The sequence below is a fragment of the Heptranchias perlo genome, chromosome 35 (assembly GCF_035084215.1).
Source record: "Heptranchias perlo isolate sHepPer1 chromosome 35, sHepPer1.hap1, whole genome shotgun sequence".
Classification (NCBI taxonomy): domain Eukaryota; kingdom Metazoa; phylum Chordata; class Chondrichthyes; order Hexanchiformes; family Hexanchidae; genus Heptranchias; species Heptranchias perlo.
In genome coordinates, this window is record NC_090359.1 from 11,785,552 (window position 1) to 11,804,788 (window position 19,237).

A 19,237-nucleotide genomic window follows, 5' to 3' on the forward strand; every position below is an offset into this window, starting at 1 on the left:
AGGCGATTGAGACAAGTTGAGAGAGTGGGCAAATACATGGCAGATGCAGTATAATGTGGATAAATGTGAAGTTATCCACTTCGGAAGGAAAAACAGAAAGGCAGAGTATTATTTAAATGGTGATAGATTGGGAAATGTTAATGTACAAAGGAACCTGGGTGTCCTTGTACACCAGTCACTCAAAGCAAACATGCAGCTGCAGCAAGCAGTTCGGAAGGCAAATGGTATGTTGGCCTTCATTGCAAGATGATTTGAGTACAGGAGCAAGGATGTCTTACTGCAGTTATACAGGGCCTTGGTGAGACGACACCTGGAGTATTGTGTGCAATTTTGGCCTCCTTACCTAAAAAAGGATATACTTGCCATAGAGGGACCGCAGCGAAGGTTCACCAGATTGATTCCTGGGACGGCAAGACTGTCGTATGAGGAGAGATTGGGTCGACTAGGCCTGTATTCACTCGAGTTTAGAAGAATGAGAGGGGATCTCATTGAAACATATTAAATTCTGACAGGGCTAGACAGACTGGGTGGATGACTCCCCTGGCTGGAGGGTCTAGAACAAGGGGTCACAGTCTCAGGATACGGGGTAGGACATTTAGGACTGAGATGAGGAGAACTTTCTTCAGTCAGAGGGTGGTGAACCTGTGGAATTGTCGACTACAGAAGACTGTGTCACTGAATATATTTAAGAAGCAGCTAGATAGATTTCGAGACACAAAAGGCATCAAGGGATCTGGGGAGAGAGCTTTAATATGGTATTGAGATCAGCCATGATCATATTGAATGGCGGAGCAGGCTCGAAGGGGCGAATGGCCTACTCCTGCTCCTATTTTCTATGTTTCAAAGACCCCGACGCCTCGGCTTCTCTGGCCCCAGAGGGGAACCAGGGCCTGGTACGAGTGGGGAGAGAGAAGCCCCTCAGGCCAACCTCCCAGCAGAGGAAGGGATAAATTCTGAGGGACTGGATGTGTGTAATTCAGACTTTCAACGGCAGCAGTTAACTGATCCAGTCCGTCATGTGAAGAGGTAGTGGAGGAAACGCGTGGAGTCTGAGGGCGGGAGGGGAGTCCAAGGGCGGGATGGGAGTCCGAGAGGTGAGCGCAGTGTAAAAGGAAAGTCCCGAGAGCGGGATGAGAGTCCGAGAGGTTAACGCAGAGTAACTCTAAGTCAAGTCATGGCAGCAGAGCTGGCACCTGTGATATGCTCCTCCTACACTATGTGGGAATTCATGGACACTACCGGTGTCCCTGGCGACCATGTGTGCAGGAAGTGTGTCCAGCTGCAGCTACCGGCTAACCGCATTTCGGAGCTGGAGCTGCGGGTGGACTCACTGTGGAGCATCTGCGATGCTGAGATTATCGTGGATAGCACGTTCAGTGAGGTGGTCAGACCACAGGTAAAGATTACACAGTCAGAAAGAAAATGGGTGACTGCCAGGCAGAGTAAAAGGACTAGGCAGTTAGAGCAGGAGTCCCCTGGGGCCATCTCCCCTCTCAAACAGATATGCCGCTTTGGATACTGTTGGGGGAGATGGCTTATCAGGAGAAAGCAGCAAGAGCCAAGTTCGTGGCACCACGGGTGGCTCTGCTGCACACGAGGGGAGGAATAAGAGTGGCAGGGCTATAGTGATAGGGGATTCAATTGTAAGGGGAACAGCTTGGTGCTTCTGCGGCCGCAAACGTGACTCCAGGATGGTATTTTGCCTTCCTGGTGCGAGGGTCAAGGATGTCACGGAGCAGCTGCAGGGCATTCTGGAGGGGAGGGTGAACAGCCATTAGTCGTGGTCCATATCGGTACCAACGACATAGGTAAAAAAAGGGATGAGGTCCTGCAAGGTGAACTTAAGGAGTTCGGAGATAAATTAAAAAGCAGGATCTCAAAGGTAGTGATCTCAGGATTACTACCAGTGCCACGTGCTAGTGAGTATAGGAACAGGAGAATAGACTAGATGAATACGTGGCTGCAGGGATGGTGTAGGAGGGAGGGATTTAGATTCCTGGGACATTGGGACCTGTACAAGTGGGACGGGTTACACCCGAGCAGGAACGGGACCGATGTCCGCGTGGGGGTGTTTGCTAGTGCTGTTGGGGAAGGTTTAAACTAGAATGGCAGGGGGATGGGAACCTGAGCAGTGAGACAGAGGAGGGGGAAACAAGGATAGAAACAAAAGACAGAAAGGGAAGAAGCAATAGTGGAAGACAGAGAAAACAAGGGCGAGAAACAAATTGGGTCATAGTGCAAAATAAAGCTAAGATGACTAGCAATCTTAAAAAGACAAGTCTAAAGGCATCGTGTCTTAATGGGTGGAGCATTCGCAACAAGGTAGATGAATTAGCAGTGCAGATAGATATTAACGGTTATGATATAGTTGCGATTACGGAGACATGGCTGCAGGGTGACCAAGGATGGGGACTCAACATCAAGGGGTATTCAATATTTAGGAAGGACAGGCAAAAAGGGAAAGTAGGTGGGGTAGTGCTGTTAGTAAAGGAGGAAATCAATGCAATAGTGAGGAAGGATATTGGCTCGGAAATTCATGATGTGGAATCTGTATGGGTGGAGCTAAGAAACACCAAGGGGCAGAAAACGTTGGTGGGGGTTGTCTGTAAGCCCCCAAACAATAGTGGAGATGTAGGGAAGGCATTAAACAGGAAATTAGAGACGCATGCAAGAAGGGTACAACTATAATCATGGGTGACTTTAATTTACATGTAGATTGGTCAAACCAAATTAGCAATAATACTGTGGGGATGAATTCCTGGAGTGTGTACATGATGGTTTTCTAGACCAATACGTTGAGGAACCAACTAGAGAACAGGCGATCCGAGACTGGGTATTGTGCAATGAGAAAGGATTAATTAACAATCTTGTTGTGCGGGGTCCCTTAGGGAAGAGCGACCATAACATGATAGAATTCCTCATTAAAATGGAGAGTGAAGTCGTTGAATCCGCAACTAGGGTCCTGAATAAAGGAAATTACAAAAGTATGAGGTGCGAGTTGGCTATGATAGATTGGGGAACTTTACTAAAAGGGATGATGGTGGATAGGCAATGGCTAATATTTAAAGAACATGTGCAGGAATTACAACAATTATTCATTCCTGTCTGGCACAAAAATAAAATGGGAAAAGTGGCTCAACCGTGGCTTACAAAAGAAATTAGGGATAGTATTAGATCCAAAGAGGAGACATATAAAATTGCCAGAAAAAGCGGCAAGCCTGAGGATTGGGAGCAGTTTAGAATTCAACAAAGGAGGACAAAGAGATAAAAACTGACTGTAAAAGCTTCGATAAATATGTCAAGAGAAAAAGATTAGTGAAGACAAATGTAGGTCCCTTAAAGTCAGAAATGGGAAATTATAATGGGGAACAAAGAAATGGCAGAACAATTAAACACACACTTTGGTTCTGTCTTCACAAAGGAGGACACAAATAACCTCCCAGAAATGTTAGGGAACGAAGGGTCTAGTGAGAGGGAGGAACTGAAGGAAACCAGTGTTAGTAAAAAAAATAGTGCCAGGGAAATTAATGGGGCTAAAGGCCAACAAATCCCCAGGGCCTGATAATTTACATCCCAGAGTACTAAAAGAAGTGGCCCTGGAAATAGTGGATGCATTGGTGATCATCTTCCAAAATTCTACAGGCTCTGGAACAGTTCCTACAGATTGGAGGGTGGCAAATGTAACCCCACTATTTAAAAAAGGAGGGAGAGAAAACAGGGAATTTGAGACCAGTTAGCCTAACATCAGTAGTGGGGAAAATGCTAGAGTCTATTATAAAATATGGGATAATAGAACACTTGGAAGGCATTAACGGGATTGGACAAAGTCAGCATGGGTTTATGAAAGGGAAATCATGCTTGACAAATCTACTGGAGTTTTTTGAGGATGTAACTAGTAGAATAGATAGGGGAGAACCAGTGGATGTGATGTACTTGGATTTTCAGAAGGCTTTTGATAAGGTCCCACACAAGAAGTTAGTGTGCAAAATTAAAGCACATGGGATTGGGGGAATATACTGGCATGGATTGAGAATTGGTTGACAGACAGGAAACAGAGAGTAGGGATTAACGGGTCTTTTTCCGGGTGGCAGGCAATGACTAGTGGGGTACTGCAGGGATCAGTGCTTGGGCCCCAGCTATTCACAATATATATCAATGATTCGAATGAGGGAACGAAATGTAACATTTCCAAGTTTGCAGACGACACAAAGCTGGGGTGGAATGTGAGCTGCGAGGAGGATGCAAAGAGGCTCCAATGTGATTTAGACAAGTTGGGTGAGTGGGCAAGAACATGACAGATGCATTATAATGTGGATAAATGTGAGGTTATCCACTTTGGTTGTTAAGACAGAAAGGCAGATTATTATCTGAATGGTGAGAGATTGGGAAAAGGGGAGGTGCAACGAGACCTGGGTGTCCTTGTACACCAGTCGCTGAAAGCGAGCATTCAGGTGCAGCAAGCAGTTAGGAAGACGAATGGTATGTTCGCCTTCATTGCAAGAGGATTTGAGTACAGGAGCAGGGATGTCTTACTGCAGTTATACAGGGCCTTGGTGAGACCACATCTGGAGTATTGTGTGCAGTTTTGGTCTCCTTATCTGAGGAAGGATGTCCTTGCCATGGAGGGAGTGCAACAAAGGTTTACCAGACTGATTCCTGGATCAGGACTGACGTATGAGTTGAGATTGGGTCGACTAGGCCTATATTCACTCGAGTTTAGAAGAATGAGAGGTGATCTCATCGAAACATATAAAATTCTAACAGGACTAGCCAGGTAAGATGCAGGGAGGATGTTCCCGATGGCTGGGGAGTCCAGAACCAGGGGTCACAGTCTCAGGATACTGGGATTGCCATTTAGAACTGAGATGAGGAGAAATTTCTTCACTCAGAGGGTGGTGAACCTGTGGAATTCTCTACCACAGAAAGCAGTGGAGGCCAAGTCATTAGATGTATTCAAGAAGAGAGATATATTTCTTAATGCGAAAGGGATCAAGGGATATGGGGAAAAAGCGGGAGCAGGGTACTGAGTTAGACGATCAGCCATGATCATTTTGAATGGCAGAGCAGGCACGAAGGGCCGAATGGCCGACTCTTGCTCCTATTTTCTATGTTTCTATGACCCCAGGGTACAATGAACAGTTCACCTCTCTATACTGATCTTCAGACAGTTCAGTAGACAGGCTCTGCACAGAGTAGATCAGAACCACGATGTATTCACCTCTCAACCCAGGAGGACGAGGGTGATCTGCCGTGAACTGGTGACGCCCCTGGGTTGACAATAAAGGTAAGACCGTACAGAGTCCCAGCAGCCAAACAGAGGGAAGTTAGTCCGGAGATGAAGAGGATGTTGGAGCGAGGTATGATTGAAGAATCACATGGTGAATGGAGTAGCCCCATTGTTTGGTTCCAAAGAGTCATGGAGCAAGTATTGAGGACTCATACCCGGTATGCGGCAACACACGTGGATGAAGAAATCATCTATAATACAGACTGGGGTTCCCATTTACGTAAAGTAGAGGCAGAATAAGGATATTTGGGATCACAGCAAACCCAGAGAAGTGCCACATTGGGTTGTCAGATACCAAGTACTTAAGTTCCACTGTAAGGGGTGAGGTGAAGCCTCAGGTGAGCAAAGTTGAAGCTATAAAAGCCTGGCCCCGACAGTGAATGGGAATCAAGTCGGAGCCTTTCTGGGTATCGCGGTTATTTCCGACGACTTATTCCTGGCTTTGCTCCTGAGTCGCCCCCTTACCAACCGGACCAAAGCAAAAGGTACAGAGGAACCCTAGAGCTTTCAGGGACCTGAGCCAAGCCCTGTGTAATGATCCTGTGCTCATGGTCCCAGACTTTAGCCTAAAGTTCATTCTGTAGACCGATGCTTCAGAGGTGGGTTTCGGAGTTGTACTTTCTCAAATAATTGAGGGAGAGGAACATCCCATGCTTTACCGGAGCAGAAAACTGTTGCCGAGGGAGCAACGATGGGCGACGGTAGAGAAGGAGTGCCTGTCAATTAAATGGGCGGTGGAAACTCGAAGGTACCACCTGCTGAGGCGCCAGATTCTCCTGGTGACCGATCACGCGGCCCTCAGGTGGATGCGGACTAACAAGGAGAAGAATTCCTGTGTTTCTCGGTGGTTTTTGTCGCTCCAGCCCTACTGGTTGAGGTGGAACACCGGGCAGGAGTGGTTCATGGGAATGCCGCTGCCCGCTCCCGATGTACTGCCTCGTGGTGCAGGCTGCTGGAGCAGGTGGGTCTATGCTGGGGAGAGGGGTGGCTGGAGGGGGATGTAACAAGGTGATTGAGGGCCAGTATTTCAGCTGCAGGCAAATGAGGGCCCTGACACCAGAGGAAAGGTATTGCCCTTTTAATATCTCGCCTTTAAGGGGAAGGGTATTCCCCTTTAAGAACCGCACCTTTAGGAAGATAGAGGCACTGGAGAAAGTGCAAAAAAGATTTACTAGGATAATACCACAACTGTGAGGTTATACCTATCAGGAAAAACTGGGCAGGCTGGGGCTCTTTTCTCTAAAAAAGAGAAGACTGGCGGTGGGGGGGTGGGGGGTGACCCGATAGAGGTCTTTAAGATAATGGAAGGATTTGATAGGTTAGACAAAGAGAAAATGTTTCCACTTAGAATCATAGAAAGATTACAGCACGGAAGGAGGTCATTCAGCCCATCGAGGCCGTGCCAGCTCTATGCATGAGCAATCTAGGTAGTCCCACTCCCCCGCCCTTTCCCCGTAGCCCTATTTTTTTTTCCTTTCGAGTACTTATCCAGTTCCTTTTCGAAGGCCATGATTGAATCTGCCTCCACCACCCCCTCGGGTGCAAACCAGATCCTAACCTTTCGCTGTGTAGAAAAGTTTTTCCTCATGTCACCTTTCGTTCTTTTGCCAATCACCTTAAATCTAACCCCTCTGGTTCTTGACCCTTCCACCAATGGGAGCAGTTTCTCTCTATCTGGACCCTTCATGATTTTGAATACCTCTATCAAATCTCCTCTCAACCTTCTCTGTTCCACGGAGAGCAATCCCAGCTTCTCCAGTCTATCCACGTAATTTAAGTCCCTCATCCCTGGGGAGGGTCCCTCATCCTTGTGGGGAAGACCAAATTAGGGGCCATTAATATAAGGTAGTCACTAATAAATCCAATAGGGAATTCAGGAGAAACTTCTTTACCCAGAGAGTTGTAGAATGTGGATCTTGCTGCCACAAGGAGTAGTTGAGGTGAATAGCATCGATGCATTTAAGGGGAAGCTAGAGAAACACATGAGGGATAAAGGAATAGAAGGATATGCTGATAGGGTTCGATGAAGTAGGGAGGAGGCTCGTGTGGAGCATAAACACAGGCATGGATCTGTTGGGCCGAATGGCCTGCTTCTGTGATTTACATTCTATGTAAGAGCTAATTGCTACTGCAGTGGTTGGAGACCTCCCCCCAGCCAGGTGAGCATCGAAGGGCGAGGTTCAACAGAAGCAGGGGAACTGGTCGAGGCTGGGAATTGGAGAGTTTTCTCGGTCCTGCTGAATCGAATGTACTGTGTAGTTTTGTTTAGTGTTCTGTTAACTATAAAAAGTGCTTTAAGTGCGGCTTATTCTAGGACGACTGTTTGTGGGACAAAAAGGCTCCGAGGTGGTAGTGCCCTGTAACAAGGGTTATAGGGAACGGTAGTGTAGGGGTTATATGTAATAGACTATGGTAGTGCAGGGGTTATAGGTTATAGGGAACGGTAGCGTAGGGGTTATAGGTTACGGTAATGCAGGGATTACAGGTTACAGGGTGTGGTCGTGTTGGAGTTCTAGGATATAGGTTACAGTAGTGTAGGGGTTATAGGGGACAGCGGTGGGGGTGTTGGAGGGCCGGCAGTGGATTGGTGGTAGTGTAGGGGTTATGGGGTACTGTGGTGTAGCGGTTATGGGGTACGGTTATGTAGGGGTTATAGGTGACGTTAGTGGAGTGCTTGTAGCGTAAAGGTTATGTAACTGGATTAATAATCCCGAATCCCAGACTAATAATCCAGAGAACGTAAGTTCAAATCCCACCAAGGCAGTTTGAGAATTTGATTTCAGTGAAAAAAGGTCTGTTAATGAAAGGCTGGTATTGGTGAAAGTGACCGTGAAGCTGTCGGATTGTGGTAACAACACAACTGGTTCACTAATGTCCTTTAGGGAAGGAAACCTGCCGCCCTTACCCGGTCCGGCCTATATGTGACTCCAGTCCCACACCGTCCTGCTTGACTCTGAAGTGGCCTCGCAAGTTACTCAGTTGTATCAAACCGCTACCATTCGAAGTATAATGACCACCACCTTCTCAGGGTAACTGGGGCGGGCAATAAATACCCACCTCGCCAGCGATGCCCACATCCCCAGATTGAATCATTTATTTTAAATATCCTTTTATCATTTCCTACTGCAGTTGGTAATTCAGTCGGGAACTACACGCCGTGCGGTTCATTTTCATTCTTCCCGCCCGACGGTAAACGGGTGACAGGAGATCCGCCGCCCGCTGACATTCCGCTCGATAGTCGTTCCCATCGAAGTGAGTGGAGATTAAAATCGTACAGAATGTAAAACCACCGGCCGATTCGCTCCCGCCCGTTTTATCCCGACGGTAAAAGTGAACATTCAGCCCAGAATGGTTTCTCAGGCCCCACCCCCGGCCCAGGGGCGAATTTTAACATTTTCACAAAGACAATTGGAAAGGAAAATGGTGGGAGGTGTAGAACGGGCGGCCGATCCGATATCGCCCGTTTTACACTATCGCCTGAAGTTAAAATGAAGCCCAGACTGTTCCTTGTACAGTCAGACTGTGCAGACTAATCACACAGTGAACACTGGAACCGACAAACACACGGGATTTTATTCCGGGAATCTGATTGGATTTGAGGTCAAGCTCCGAAGATCACTGAGCCGAGGTCTCACCACCCAGTTTCCCGGGAATATTGTTCTGCGTCCCCTCCATTCACTCACACCTCTCAGTACTCACTCAGGTTCAGAGAGCGGGCCTGCACCATCCACCCATTGCCAGGTGCCTTCCTTTTCCTCGTCCGTCAATCCAATCCAGTGTGGATCATCTCCGCCCTTAACAAAATCCTTCAGGGAATGTGAAAATATTACACAGCTTGTAAGATTATTATTACTATTTTTAATTGAAAAACTAGGAGCAGGGCCAATGCTTATTGTGTAACACTGCTCAATGGTTGTAGACAGTAAGGAAGGAGACAAGGCAATTAAATAACAGTGAGTGTGTGACGTTTAACTCGTGTTTTAAAGTATGTTGATTGTGGGAGGAAGAGAAAAAAAGAAACCAAAGAACGACCTTGCATTTATACAGCGCCTTTCACGACCTCAGGACGCACCAAAGCGTTTCACAGCCAATTAATATATTTGAAGGTCAGTGACTTTTGAAATGAGGGGAAACTCAGCAGCCAGTTTGAGAACAGCAAGTCACCACAGTAATTAGATAACGACCAGATCAACTGGTTTAGTGATGTTGGTTGAGAATAAGTAATAGTCAGGATGCTGGAAGATCTCCCCTGCTCTTCTTCGAATAGTGCCATGGGATCTTTTACACCCACCTGAGAGGGCAGATGGAGACTTGGGGCCCGATATTACCATGGCGGCGGGGGGTCGATTGGACGCGTGGGGAACGCACCCGGTGAAATCAGTCTGCTCCGCGCGCAATCGCAGACTGATTGGATCCACTGACCTGTTCTCCACATCGGCGGACTGCGCATGCGCAGTAAGGTTTGCCAGCTGGAGGAGCTCTGTTTGAAGGGGCAGTCCTCCACTGACTGATGCTGCAAGAAATCGGAAAAATTACAGCATGGAGCAGCCCAGGGGGAAGGCTGCTCCCAGTTTAATGATGCCTCACTCCAGGTATCATTAGATGGGGTGAGGAAGAAGGGGAGGACAGAGATCATCCCCCCGGCGGGCGGGAGGAAGCGGCCTGCTTCTGCCACCAAGAAGGCCTGGCACAAGGTAGCAGAGGAGGTCACCAGCACCACCAACATATCGCCCACCTGCATACAGTGCAGGAGGCGTTGCAATGACCTAAGTAGGTCAGCCAAAGTGAGTACACTTACTCATTCCCCTACACTCCATCTGCCACATCACTGCCCCCACCCCACATCTCCTTCTGCACTGCCAACACTACTCTGTCACATCACCCCTCACACCCACTCAAACCTCATCCTCATCTTACCTGCACTTACTCACCTCGCCAGTACTCATCCCGCCACTACCACTCAACCCAATCCTCATACAATCTCATGGCTCTATCTCAGACTTACCCTCTCATGCATCTCTTTCACAGTCAGCCTCACTCAACCTGCCACTACCTGTGCTGCAACCACAGGGCATGCATCACATATGTGCAGTAGGAAGCGTAAGGCAAACGTGTCGTGAGCATGAAGGGGATGTACAATGGTGTTTGAGGGTTTGTCATGGTTTTTACTTATATTTAATTTCTGATCAACTCACATCACATATTATATTGGCACCACCAGTGCCATGTCTTTGCGAATCTTGTCTGGTTTGTGCAATAATGCCCTTTCCTGAGGATCACTAAGACCCACAACTGATGCCATCCATCGTGTCACTGCAGAGTGGGTGTAGGTGTATTTGCAGGGCTCTTTTGTGCAGACGACTGAGAGACGTCGGCGATGTCCCCGGTGGCACCCTGGAAGGATGCGGAGGAGAAGTTGTTGAGGGCAGTGGTGACTTTGACAGCGACAGGTAAGAAGATGGTGCTCGGGCCAGCCAGGAGCAGCTCGGCATGAAGGAGGCTGCAGATGTCCACGACTACATGTCTAGTGACTCTGAGCCTCCGTGTGCACTGCTGCTCAGAGAGGTCCAGGAAGCTGAGCCTCTGTCTGTGGACCCTGTGGTGAGGGTAGTGCCCTCTGCGACACATCTCTCTCTGCGGTTGCCATCCCTCCTGCTGTGCAGGTGGCTGTGTCACAGCACTGTGTTGTGGAGCTCCACGTGTCAGAGGTGGACGGCGAGGCTGGTGATGCTGTTCGTCCTCCGAGGAGGTCATGACTGCAGCTATGGCGGCCCCCATCCGGAAGATGTACATCTGAGGGGTCCGCAAGTTAGGTACATGTGTCTGGACACCGGGTTAAGTGTGCAAGTTGGTGAATTTTATTGTTAGGAGGGTGGTGGTGGAGGCCAAACTTTGTCCAAAGTGACAGAGTGGCCTCCTGCAATGAGTGAGGGACTCCCCCCGCCCCCGACCTGTCAAATAGACCTTTGCAGCTGCCACAGGCTGATGGCTGCAACACGTCCATTTGAACTGGGAGTGTTTCCCCCAGTACGGGAAACAGTCCCAGTCAGTTGCAAAATCCCATCCCTGCTAAAATAACTGGTCAATCAGGACTGTAAACGACCTGAAGTACCTGTTCAATTACTTTAAGTGGCACCCTGCCGGCTTTAATTGCTGGCGGGAGTCCCACATGCGGGGGCTGCGTGCATGTGAGCGCGTCAGTGGGGAACCCGGAAGTGGGCGGGTTGGAGCCGGGCTCCCGCCCCGGGAATCCCCGATTTTCGCAGCCCCCTCCCCGCCACCAACGCACCCGACTGCGAGTGCGAAAATCGAGCCCTTGGTTTCATTGTTTCATAGAATCATAGAATGATGCAACACAGAAGGAGGCCATTCGGCCCATTGTGCCTTTGAAAGAGCTATCCGATTAGTCCTATTCCCCTGCCCTTTCCCCATCGCCCTGCAATTTTTTCCCCTTCAACAATTTATCCAATTCCTTTTTGAAAGTTATTATTGAATCTGCATCCACCATCCTTTCAGGCAGTGCATTCTAGATCATAACAACTCGCTGTTTAAAACAATTTCTCCTCATCTCCCCTCTGGCTCTTTAACCAATTACCTTAAATCTGTGTCATCTGGTTACCGACACTTCTGCCACTGGAAACAGTTACTCACTTATTTAGTAAAACCCTTCATGGTTTTCAACACCTCTAATAAATCTCCCCTTAACTTTCTCTGCTCGAAGGAGAACAGTCCCAGTCTCAAAAAGAATTGAGGAATAAGAGAGGACTTAAAACTATAAATGGGAGTTGTCTACAGACCTCCTGATGCGACAATGAAGTGGTAGTATGTATTAATTCAGAGATTAGAGAAGCTTGTAGCAAAAACTGAGTTATTTTCATGGGAGACTTTAATGTTCAAATGGATTGAGAAGAGCAGACGAGCTCAAGTCAGAAAGGTAGTGAATTTCTTGAGTGCATTCAAGATAGCTTTCTGGAACAATGTGTTCTAGAACCAATTGAGCAGGACAAGAAGAAGAGGGCAGGCCATACTAGATTTAGTGATGAGTAATGAGCCAGACTTAGTTAATAATCCAACAGGAAGGGAACATTTATCTGACAGTGATCACAATATCATCGAGTTCCATGTTAGATTTGAAAAGGAGAAACGTCACACAGTTACTTAGATTCTAGATTTTGGGAATGTTAACGGGATGAGACAGAGACTGACGACGGCAAACTGGTCAAAACTGTTATCGGGTAAAACTACTGATGAACAGTGGGAGGTGATCAAAAAATAATTTCGCTTAATACAGGACCAGTGTATAAGCCTAAAGGGCAAGAGCTCTACTTCCCAAATAAAACAGCCATGGTGGACAAAAGAAGTGAGAGATAACATAAAACGAAAGGAAGGAGCATATAAAAGTGCAAAGAATCTCATAGATCCAGGGGCCTGGGAGAGACAGCAAGAACAGCAAAGGAAGACAAAAAAAGATAGTGAGAGCTGCAAAAAAAGAATAATAAAAGAAACTTGGGAGGGATATCAAGATTAACACAAAAAGTTTTTACAATTATATTGGAAGAAAAGGGGTCGTCAATGGTAACGTGGGTCCTTCCGAAACAGATGTGGGTAATGTTGCAAATGAAAAAATAGAAACGGCAGAATTGTTGAATAATTACTTTTGGCATAATTTTAGCTCCGAGCCGGGAAGGTGGGTGGAGGCGCTGGGTTGGTCGAATTGCGAACGGGAAACCCGGAAATACGGGTTTCCAAGATGTCCTTATGATTTTGACGTCAGGACATTTTTTTTTTTGTCTTTTTCCCGTCTCTCAGACGAGACTGATTGACAGGCTGGACTCAATCGGACGGGAGAAGAGCAAGGAAGAGGTAAGTGAACAGATAAATCTTAGATTGTGTGGATGGGGGGGCAGCATGGTGGGGGAGTCGCGATCGTCGGGGGGAGGGGGTCGCAGTAGGTCGGCCTGTTGGGTTTGGGGGAAGCACTCCTGCTTCTCCGTGCGCACAAACTGTGCGATAAAGGAACTTACCTGCAGTTTCGGGTGTTCTCCTCCTCCTCTCACATGGCGTGAAGGAGAAGGCCTGGGAATCCTGGCCCCCAGAGGTTGAAATCGCAGAACCTTTCAAAATGGAGGCCCGCAGCCTCCTTGGAAGGTTTTAGTGACCAACCCGCCTCCTGGGAATGGGTTGGTTCCCCGCCCCTCGTCCCGCCCCTTGTCCCGGCCCCGTGAAAACCAGAAATGGGCGAGTTGGAGGTGGGTCTGAAATTGTTACAATTTTCAATGCCCCCCCGCCCCCAGCCCACCCGTTTTTCCCACTTAATATCCTGCACTTTGTATCAGTCTTCACAGTAGAGGAAGAGGATAATATATCTGACATTCCAGGGAAACTAAAAATAAGTCAAAGTCTGGAACTTACCAAAGTTAACATAAGCAAGAAAATAGTATCAGCAAATAAAGCTCCCATCTACACAACACTACACTAAAGACTGACAAATCCCCAGGACCTGATGGTTTCCACCCCAGGGTTTTAAAGGAAGTAGGTTAGGAAATTGCAGATTGCGGGTGGACTCACTGTGGAGCATCCGCGATGCAGAGAAACTCGTGGATAGCACGTTTAGCGAGTTGGTCACACCGCAGGTAAAGGGTATACAGGCAGGAAGTGAATGGGTGACCACCAGGAAGAGTAAGAGATGCAGGCAGGTAGTGCAGGGGTCCCCTGTGGCCATCCCCCTCTCAAACAGATATGCCACTTTGGATGCTGTTGGGGGGGATGACTTATCAGGGGAAGGCAGCAGCAGCCAACTTCCTGGCACCACGGGTAGCTCTGCTGCACAGGCTGGGAGGAAAAAGAGTGGCAGAGCTATAGTGATAGGGGACTCAATTGTAAGGGGAATAGACAGGCGTTTCTGCGGCCGCAACCGAGACTCCAGGATGGTGTGTTGCCTCCCTGGTGCAAGGATCAAGGATGTCTCGGAGCGGCTACAGAACATTTTGGAGGGGGAGGGCGAACAGCCAGCTGTCGTGGTGCACATAGGCACCAACGATATAGGTAAAAAAGGGGATGAGGTCCTAAAAGCAGAATATAGGGAGTTAGGAGGTAAATTAAAAAATAGGACCTCAAAGGTAGTAATCTCAGGATTGCTGCCAGTGCCACGTGCTAGTCAGAGTAGAAATAGGAGGATATTTCAAATGAATACGTGGCTAGAGGAATGGTGCAAGGGGGAGGGATTCAAATTCCTGGGACACTGGAAACGGTTCTGGGGGAGGTGGGACCAGTACAAACCGGACGGTCTGCACCTGGGCAGGGCCGGGACCGCTGTCCTAGGAGGAGTGTTTGCTAGTGCTGTTGGGGAGGGTTTAAACTAAAGTGGCAGGGGGTTGGGAACCTGAGCAGGGAGAGAGAGGAAAGCGTAACAGGAAGGGACAGAAGGTATGGAGTAATAGGTAAAGTGTTAAAAAAGGAAAAAGCAGGAACTAAGCGTCACAAAACAGATTTGAAAGTTCTTTATCTGAATGCACGTAGCATTCGTAATAAAATGGACGAGTTAACGGCACAAATAACTACGTATGGGTATGATCTTGTGGCCATTACAGAAACATGGCTGCAGGGTGACAACGACTGGGAATTAAATATGCCAGGGTATTTAACAATCAGGAAGGACAGGCAGGAAGGAAGGGGAGGTGGGGTGGCTATGTTAATAAAGGAAGGAATCACTGTAATACAGAGAAATGATATTGGGACAAAGCATCAAGATAATGAAACAGTTTGGGTGGAGATAAGGAATAATAAGGGAAAAAAAACATTAGTGGGCGTAGTATATAGGCCTCCTAATAGTTGCAACTCTGCTGGAAGAAGTATTAATCAGGAGATAGTCGGGGCATGTAATAAGGGAACAGCCATAATTATGGGGGATTTTAATTATCATATTAACTGGACAAATCAAATTGGGCAGAGCAGCCTTGAGGACGAGTTCATTGAGTGCATCAGGGATGGATTTCTTGAGCAGTATGTAACTGATCCTACAAGGGGGCAGGCAACCTTGGACCTGGTCCTGTGTAATGAGTCAGGATTAATTAATAATGTCCTAGTTAAGGATCCCCTTGGAACGAGCGACCACAACATGGTTGAATTCCATATCCAATTAGAGGGTGAGAAGGTTGATTCTCAAACAAGCGTACTGAGCTTGAATAAAGGAGACTATGATGGTATGAGAGCGGAATTGATTAAAGTGGACTGGGAAAATAGATTAAAGGGTAAGACGGTACATGAGCAGTGGTGTTCATTTAGGGAGTTATTTTACAACTTTCAAAATAAATATATTCCACTGAGGAAAAAAGGGTGTAAAAGAAATGACAGCCACCCGTGGCTAAGTAAAGAAATCAAGGATAGTATCCGACTAAAAACAAGGACATATAAGGTAGCCAAACTTAGTGGGAGGATAGAAGATTGGGAATTCTTCAAAAGACAGCAAAAAGTAACTAAAGGATTGATTAAGAAAGGGAAGTTAGATTATGAAAAGAAACTAGCAAAAAATATAAAAACAGATAGCAAGAGTTTCTATAGTTATATAAAAAGAAAAAGGGTGGCTAAGGCAAACATAGGTCCCTTAGAGGATGAGACCGGGAAATTAATGGTGGGAAACATGGAGATGGCAAAAATGCTGAACAAATATTTTGTTTCAGTCTTTACAGTAGAGGACACTAAGAATATCCCAACACTGGACAAACAGGGGACTCTCGGGGGGGAGGAGCTAAATACGATTAAAATCACTCAGGAGATGGTACTCAGTAAAATAATGGGACTCAAGGCGGATAAATCCCCTGGACCTGATGGCTTCCATCCTAGGGTCTTGAGGGAAGTGGCAGTAGGGATTGTGGATGCTTTGGTGATAGTTTTCCAAAATTCCCTGGACTCAGGAGAGGTCCCGGCAGATTGGAAAACTGCTAATGTAACACCGTTATTTAAAAAGGGTAGTAGGCAGAAGGCTGGAAATTATAGGCCAGTTAGCTTAACATCTGTGGTGGGTAAAATTTTGGAGTCTATTATTAAGGAGACAGTAACGGAACATTTAGATAAGCATAATTTAATAGGACAAAGTCAGCATGGCTTTATGAAGGGGAAGTCATGTCTGACAAATTTGCTTGAGTTCTTCGAGTATATAACGTATAGGGTGGATAAAGGGGAACCAGTGGACATAGTGTATTTAGACTTCCAGAAGGCATTCGACAAGGTGCCACATAAAAGATTATTACTTAAGATAAAAAATCACGGGATTGGGGGTAATATTCTGGCATGGGTGGAGGATTGGTTATCAAACAGGAAGCAGAGAGTTGGGATAAATGGTTCATTTTCGGACTGGCAACCAGTAACCAGTGGTGTTCCACAGGGGTCGGTGCTGGGTCCCCAACTCTTTACAATCTATATTAACGATTTGGAGGAGGGGACCGAGTGCAACATATCAAAATTTGCAGATGATACAAAGATGGGAGGGAAAGTAGAGAGTGAGGAGGACATAAAAAACCTGCAAGGGGATATAGACAGGCTGGGTGAGTGGGCGGAGATTTGGCAGATGCAATATAATATTGGAAAATGTGAGGTTATGCACTTTGGCAGGAAAAATCAGAGAGCAAGTTATTTTCTTAATGGCGAGAGACTGGAAAGTACTGCAGTACAAAGGGATCTGGGGGTCCTAGTGCAAGAAAATCAAAAAGTTGGTATGCAGGTGCAGCAGGTGATCAAGAAAGCCAACGGAATGTTGGCTTTTATTGCTAGGGGGATAGAATATAAAAACAGGGAGGTATTGCTGCAGTTATATAAGGTATTGGTGAGACCGCACCTGGAATACTGCATACAGTTTTGGTCTCCATACTTAAGAAAAGACATACTTGCTCTCGAGGCAGTACAAAGAAGGTTCACTCGGTTAATCCCGGGGATGAGGGGGCGCACATATGAGGAGAGGTTGAGTAGATTGGGACTCTACTCATTGGAGTTCAGAAGAATGAGAGGCGATCTTATTGAAACATATAAGATTGTGAGGGGTCTTGATCGGGTGGATGCAGTAAGGATGTTCCCAAAGATGGGTGAAACTAGAACTAGGGGGCATAATCTTAGAATAAGGGGCTGCTCTTTCAAAACTGAGATGAGGAGAAACTTCTTCACTCAGAGGGTGGTAGGTCTGTGGAATATGCTGCCCCAGGAAGCTGTGGAAGCTACATCATTAGATAAATTTAAAACAGAAATAGACAGTTTCCTCGAAGTAAAGGGAATTAGGGGTTATGGGGAGCGGGCAGGAAATTGGACATGAAGCTGAGTTCGGATCGGTCAATGCCCTGTGGGTGGCGGAGAGGGCCCAGGGGCTATGTGGCCGGGTCCTGCTCCGACTTCTTGTGTTCTTTAGATTTGTGGTTGGGATCAGATCAGCCATGATCTTATTAAATGGCGGAGCAGGCTCGAGGGGCCGATTGGCCTACTCCTGCTCCAATTTCTTATGTTCTTATGTTCTTAAGCCATAATCTTCTAAAGTTCTCTCCATTGAGGAATTGGATTGGAACATTGCAAACATAACTCTATTATTTAAGAAAGGTGAGAGAGAGAAACCAGAATTGGCCTGATAGTCTAACATCTGTTGTGGGGAGGCTATTGGAATCTATAATTAAGGACAAATTGAGTGAACACTGAGAGAAATTTGAGCTGATTAGAGAGAGGCAACATGGCTTTGTAAAGGATTGGTCATGTCTAATTAACCTAATTACATTTTTTCAGGAATATCTATGGATGTAGGTTATATGGACTTCCAGAAGGCATTTGATGAAGTTCCTCACAAGAGACTGGAAGCAAAAAGTAAAGCTCATGGAATTGAAGGCGAATTATTGACCTGGTTAGGGGATTGGTTCGGCGGTAGAAGAGAGAGGGCTCTAAATTGGGTCGTGTAGCGCCCATTGTTTCAGCGCAACACGGCCTCTCCGACATCCAAGATGGCGTCTTGGATGCGCACGCACGTTTCCAGCATGACATGCACCAGATGTCATCTTGGTATAGGAGTTTGCACAGGCGCAGATGGCGAACACTGAAATCATGTAAAGTAGGGAGAAAATGGATGAAATCAGTGTGCAACGCTGATTTAAAGTGATAGACACCATTTTGTGACTTAACGCTCAACTCAACGCACAGTCTTAACCCCGACCATCTAAACGTATCGTAGAGTTCCTGGAGGACCCCCCATCGGCGCTATTTAAAAGAGACCTTGCAGGATTTACAGGTTTGTGGCTAGATTTTTGCTTCTGGCTGCCGAGACATTTTAAACTGTTTTTAGAGGTCTCCTAGACTTGAATACGAGGACGCGGGGACATAGCCTAACATTTAGAGCCAGGACGTGCAGGAGTGAAGTTAGAAAATGCTTCTACACACAAAGGGTGAGAGACATTTGGAACATTCTTCTGCAGATGGTGATGCTAGCTCACGAGTGAAAGTTAAATCTGAAACTGATAGATTTCTGTGAACCAAGCGTATTAAGGGATGGAGCTAAGGCGGGTATATGGAGTTAGATCACAGGTCCACCATGATCTTATTGAATGGCGGAACAGGCTCGAGGGGCTAAATGCCACTGCCACTTGCTGCCTCTTGATATGCGCCACCTTCTCCTGCAAGAATGCGTGTTGTCTGGGTGATGTGCCTGTTATGGTTGAATAGCTGCCAGCTTGTGGCTTGTGAGTTGTGGGTGGGCGGCTTGAAACAGTGGTAATGTGTGAGGGTGAGAGGAAGCATCTGGTTGGAAGAGTTGAGTACTGATGGAAAGAGTTTGTTGGTGTGTGGGTGATGGGTGTGTGGTACATTGTGCAGTTGGTAGGAGACATTACTTAAAGTTGACCTCACTCACCTTGACCAATCATGTCAAAGCACTGAACTTCTTCCTGCACTGCATCCATGTTCATGATGCTGTGCGCCTGGCACTGA

General features: G+C 46.9%; 1 protein-coding gene across 3 annotated transcripts in view; it reads right to left on the reverse strand.

Annotated features, from left to right (window-relative positions):
* LOC137302048 (CD209 antigen-like protein E) overlaps positions 1-19,237 on the reverse strand; it is a 57,425-nt gene that overhangs the window by 4,217 nt on the left and 33,971 nt on the right. For all 3 annotated transcript variants that reach the window (XM_067971744.1, XM_067971742.1, XM_067971743.1), the window contains one exon: positions 8,987-9,093. In XM_067971744.1, the coding sequence (XP_067827845.1) occupies positions 8,987-9,093 (107 nt within the window). The remainder of the gene's footprint in view (positions 1-8,986; positions 9,094-19,237) is intronic.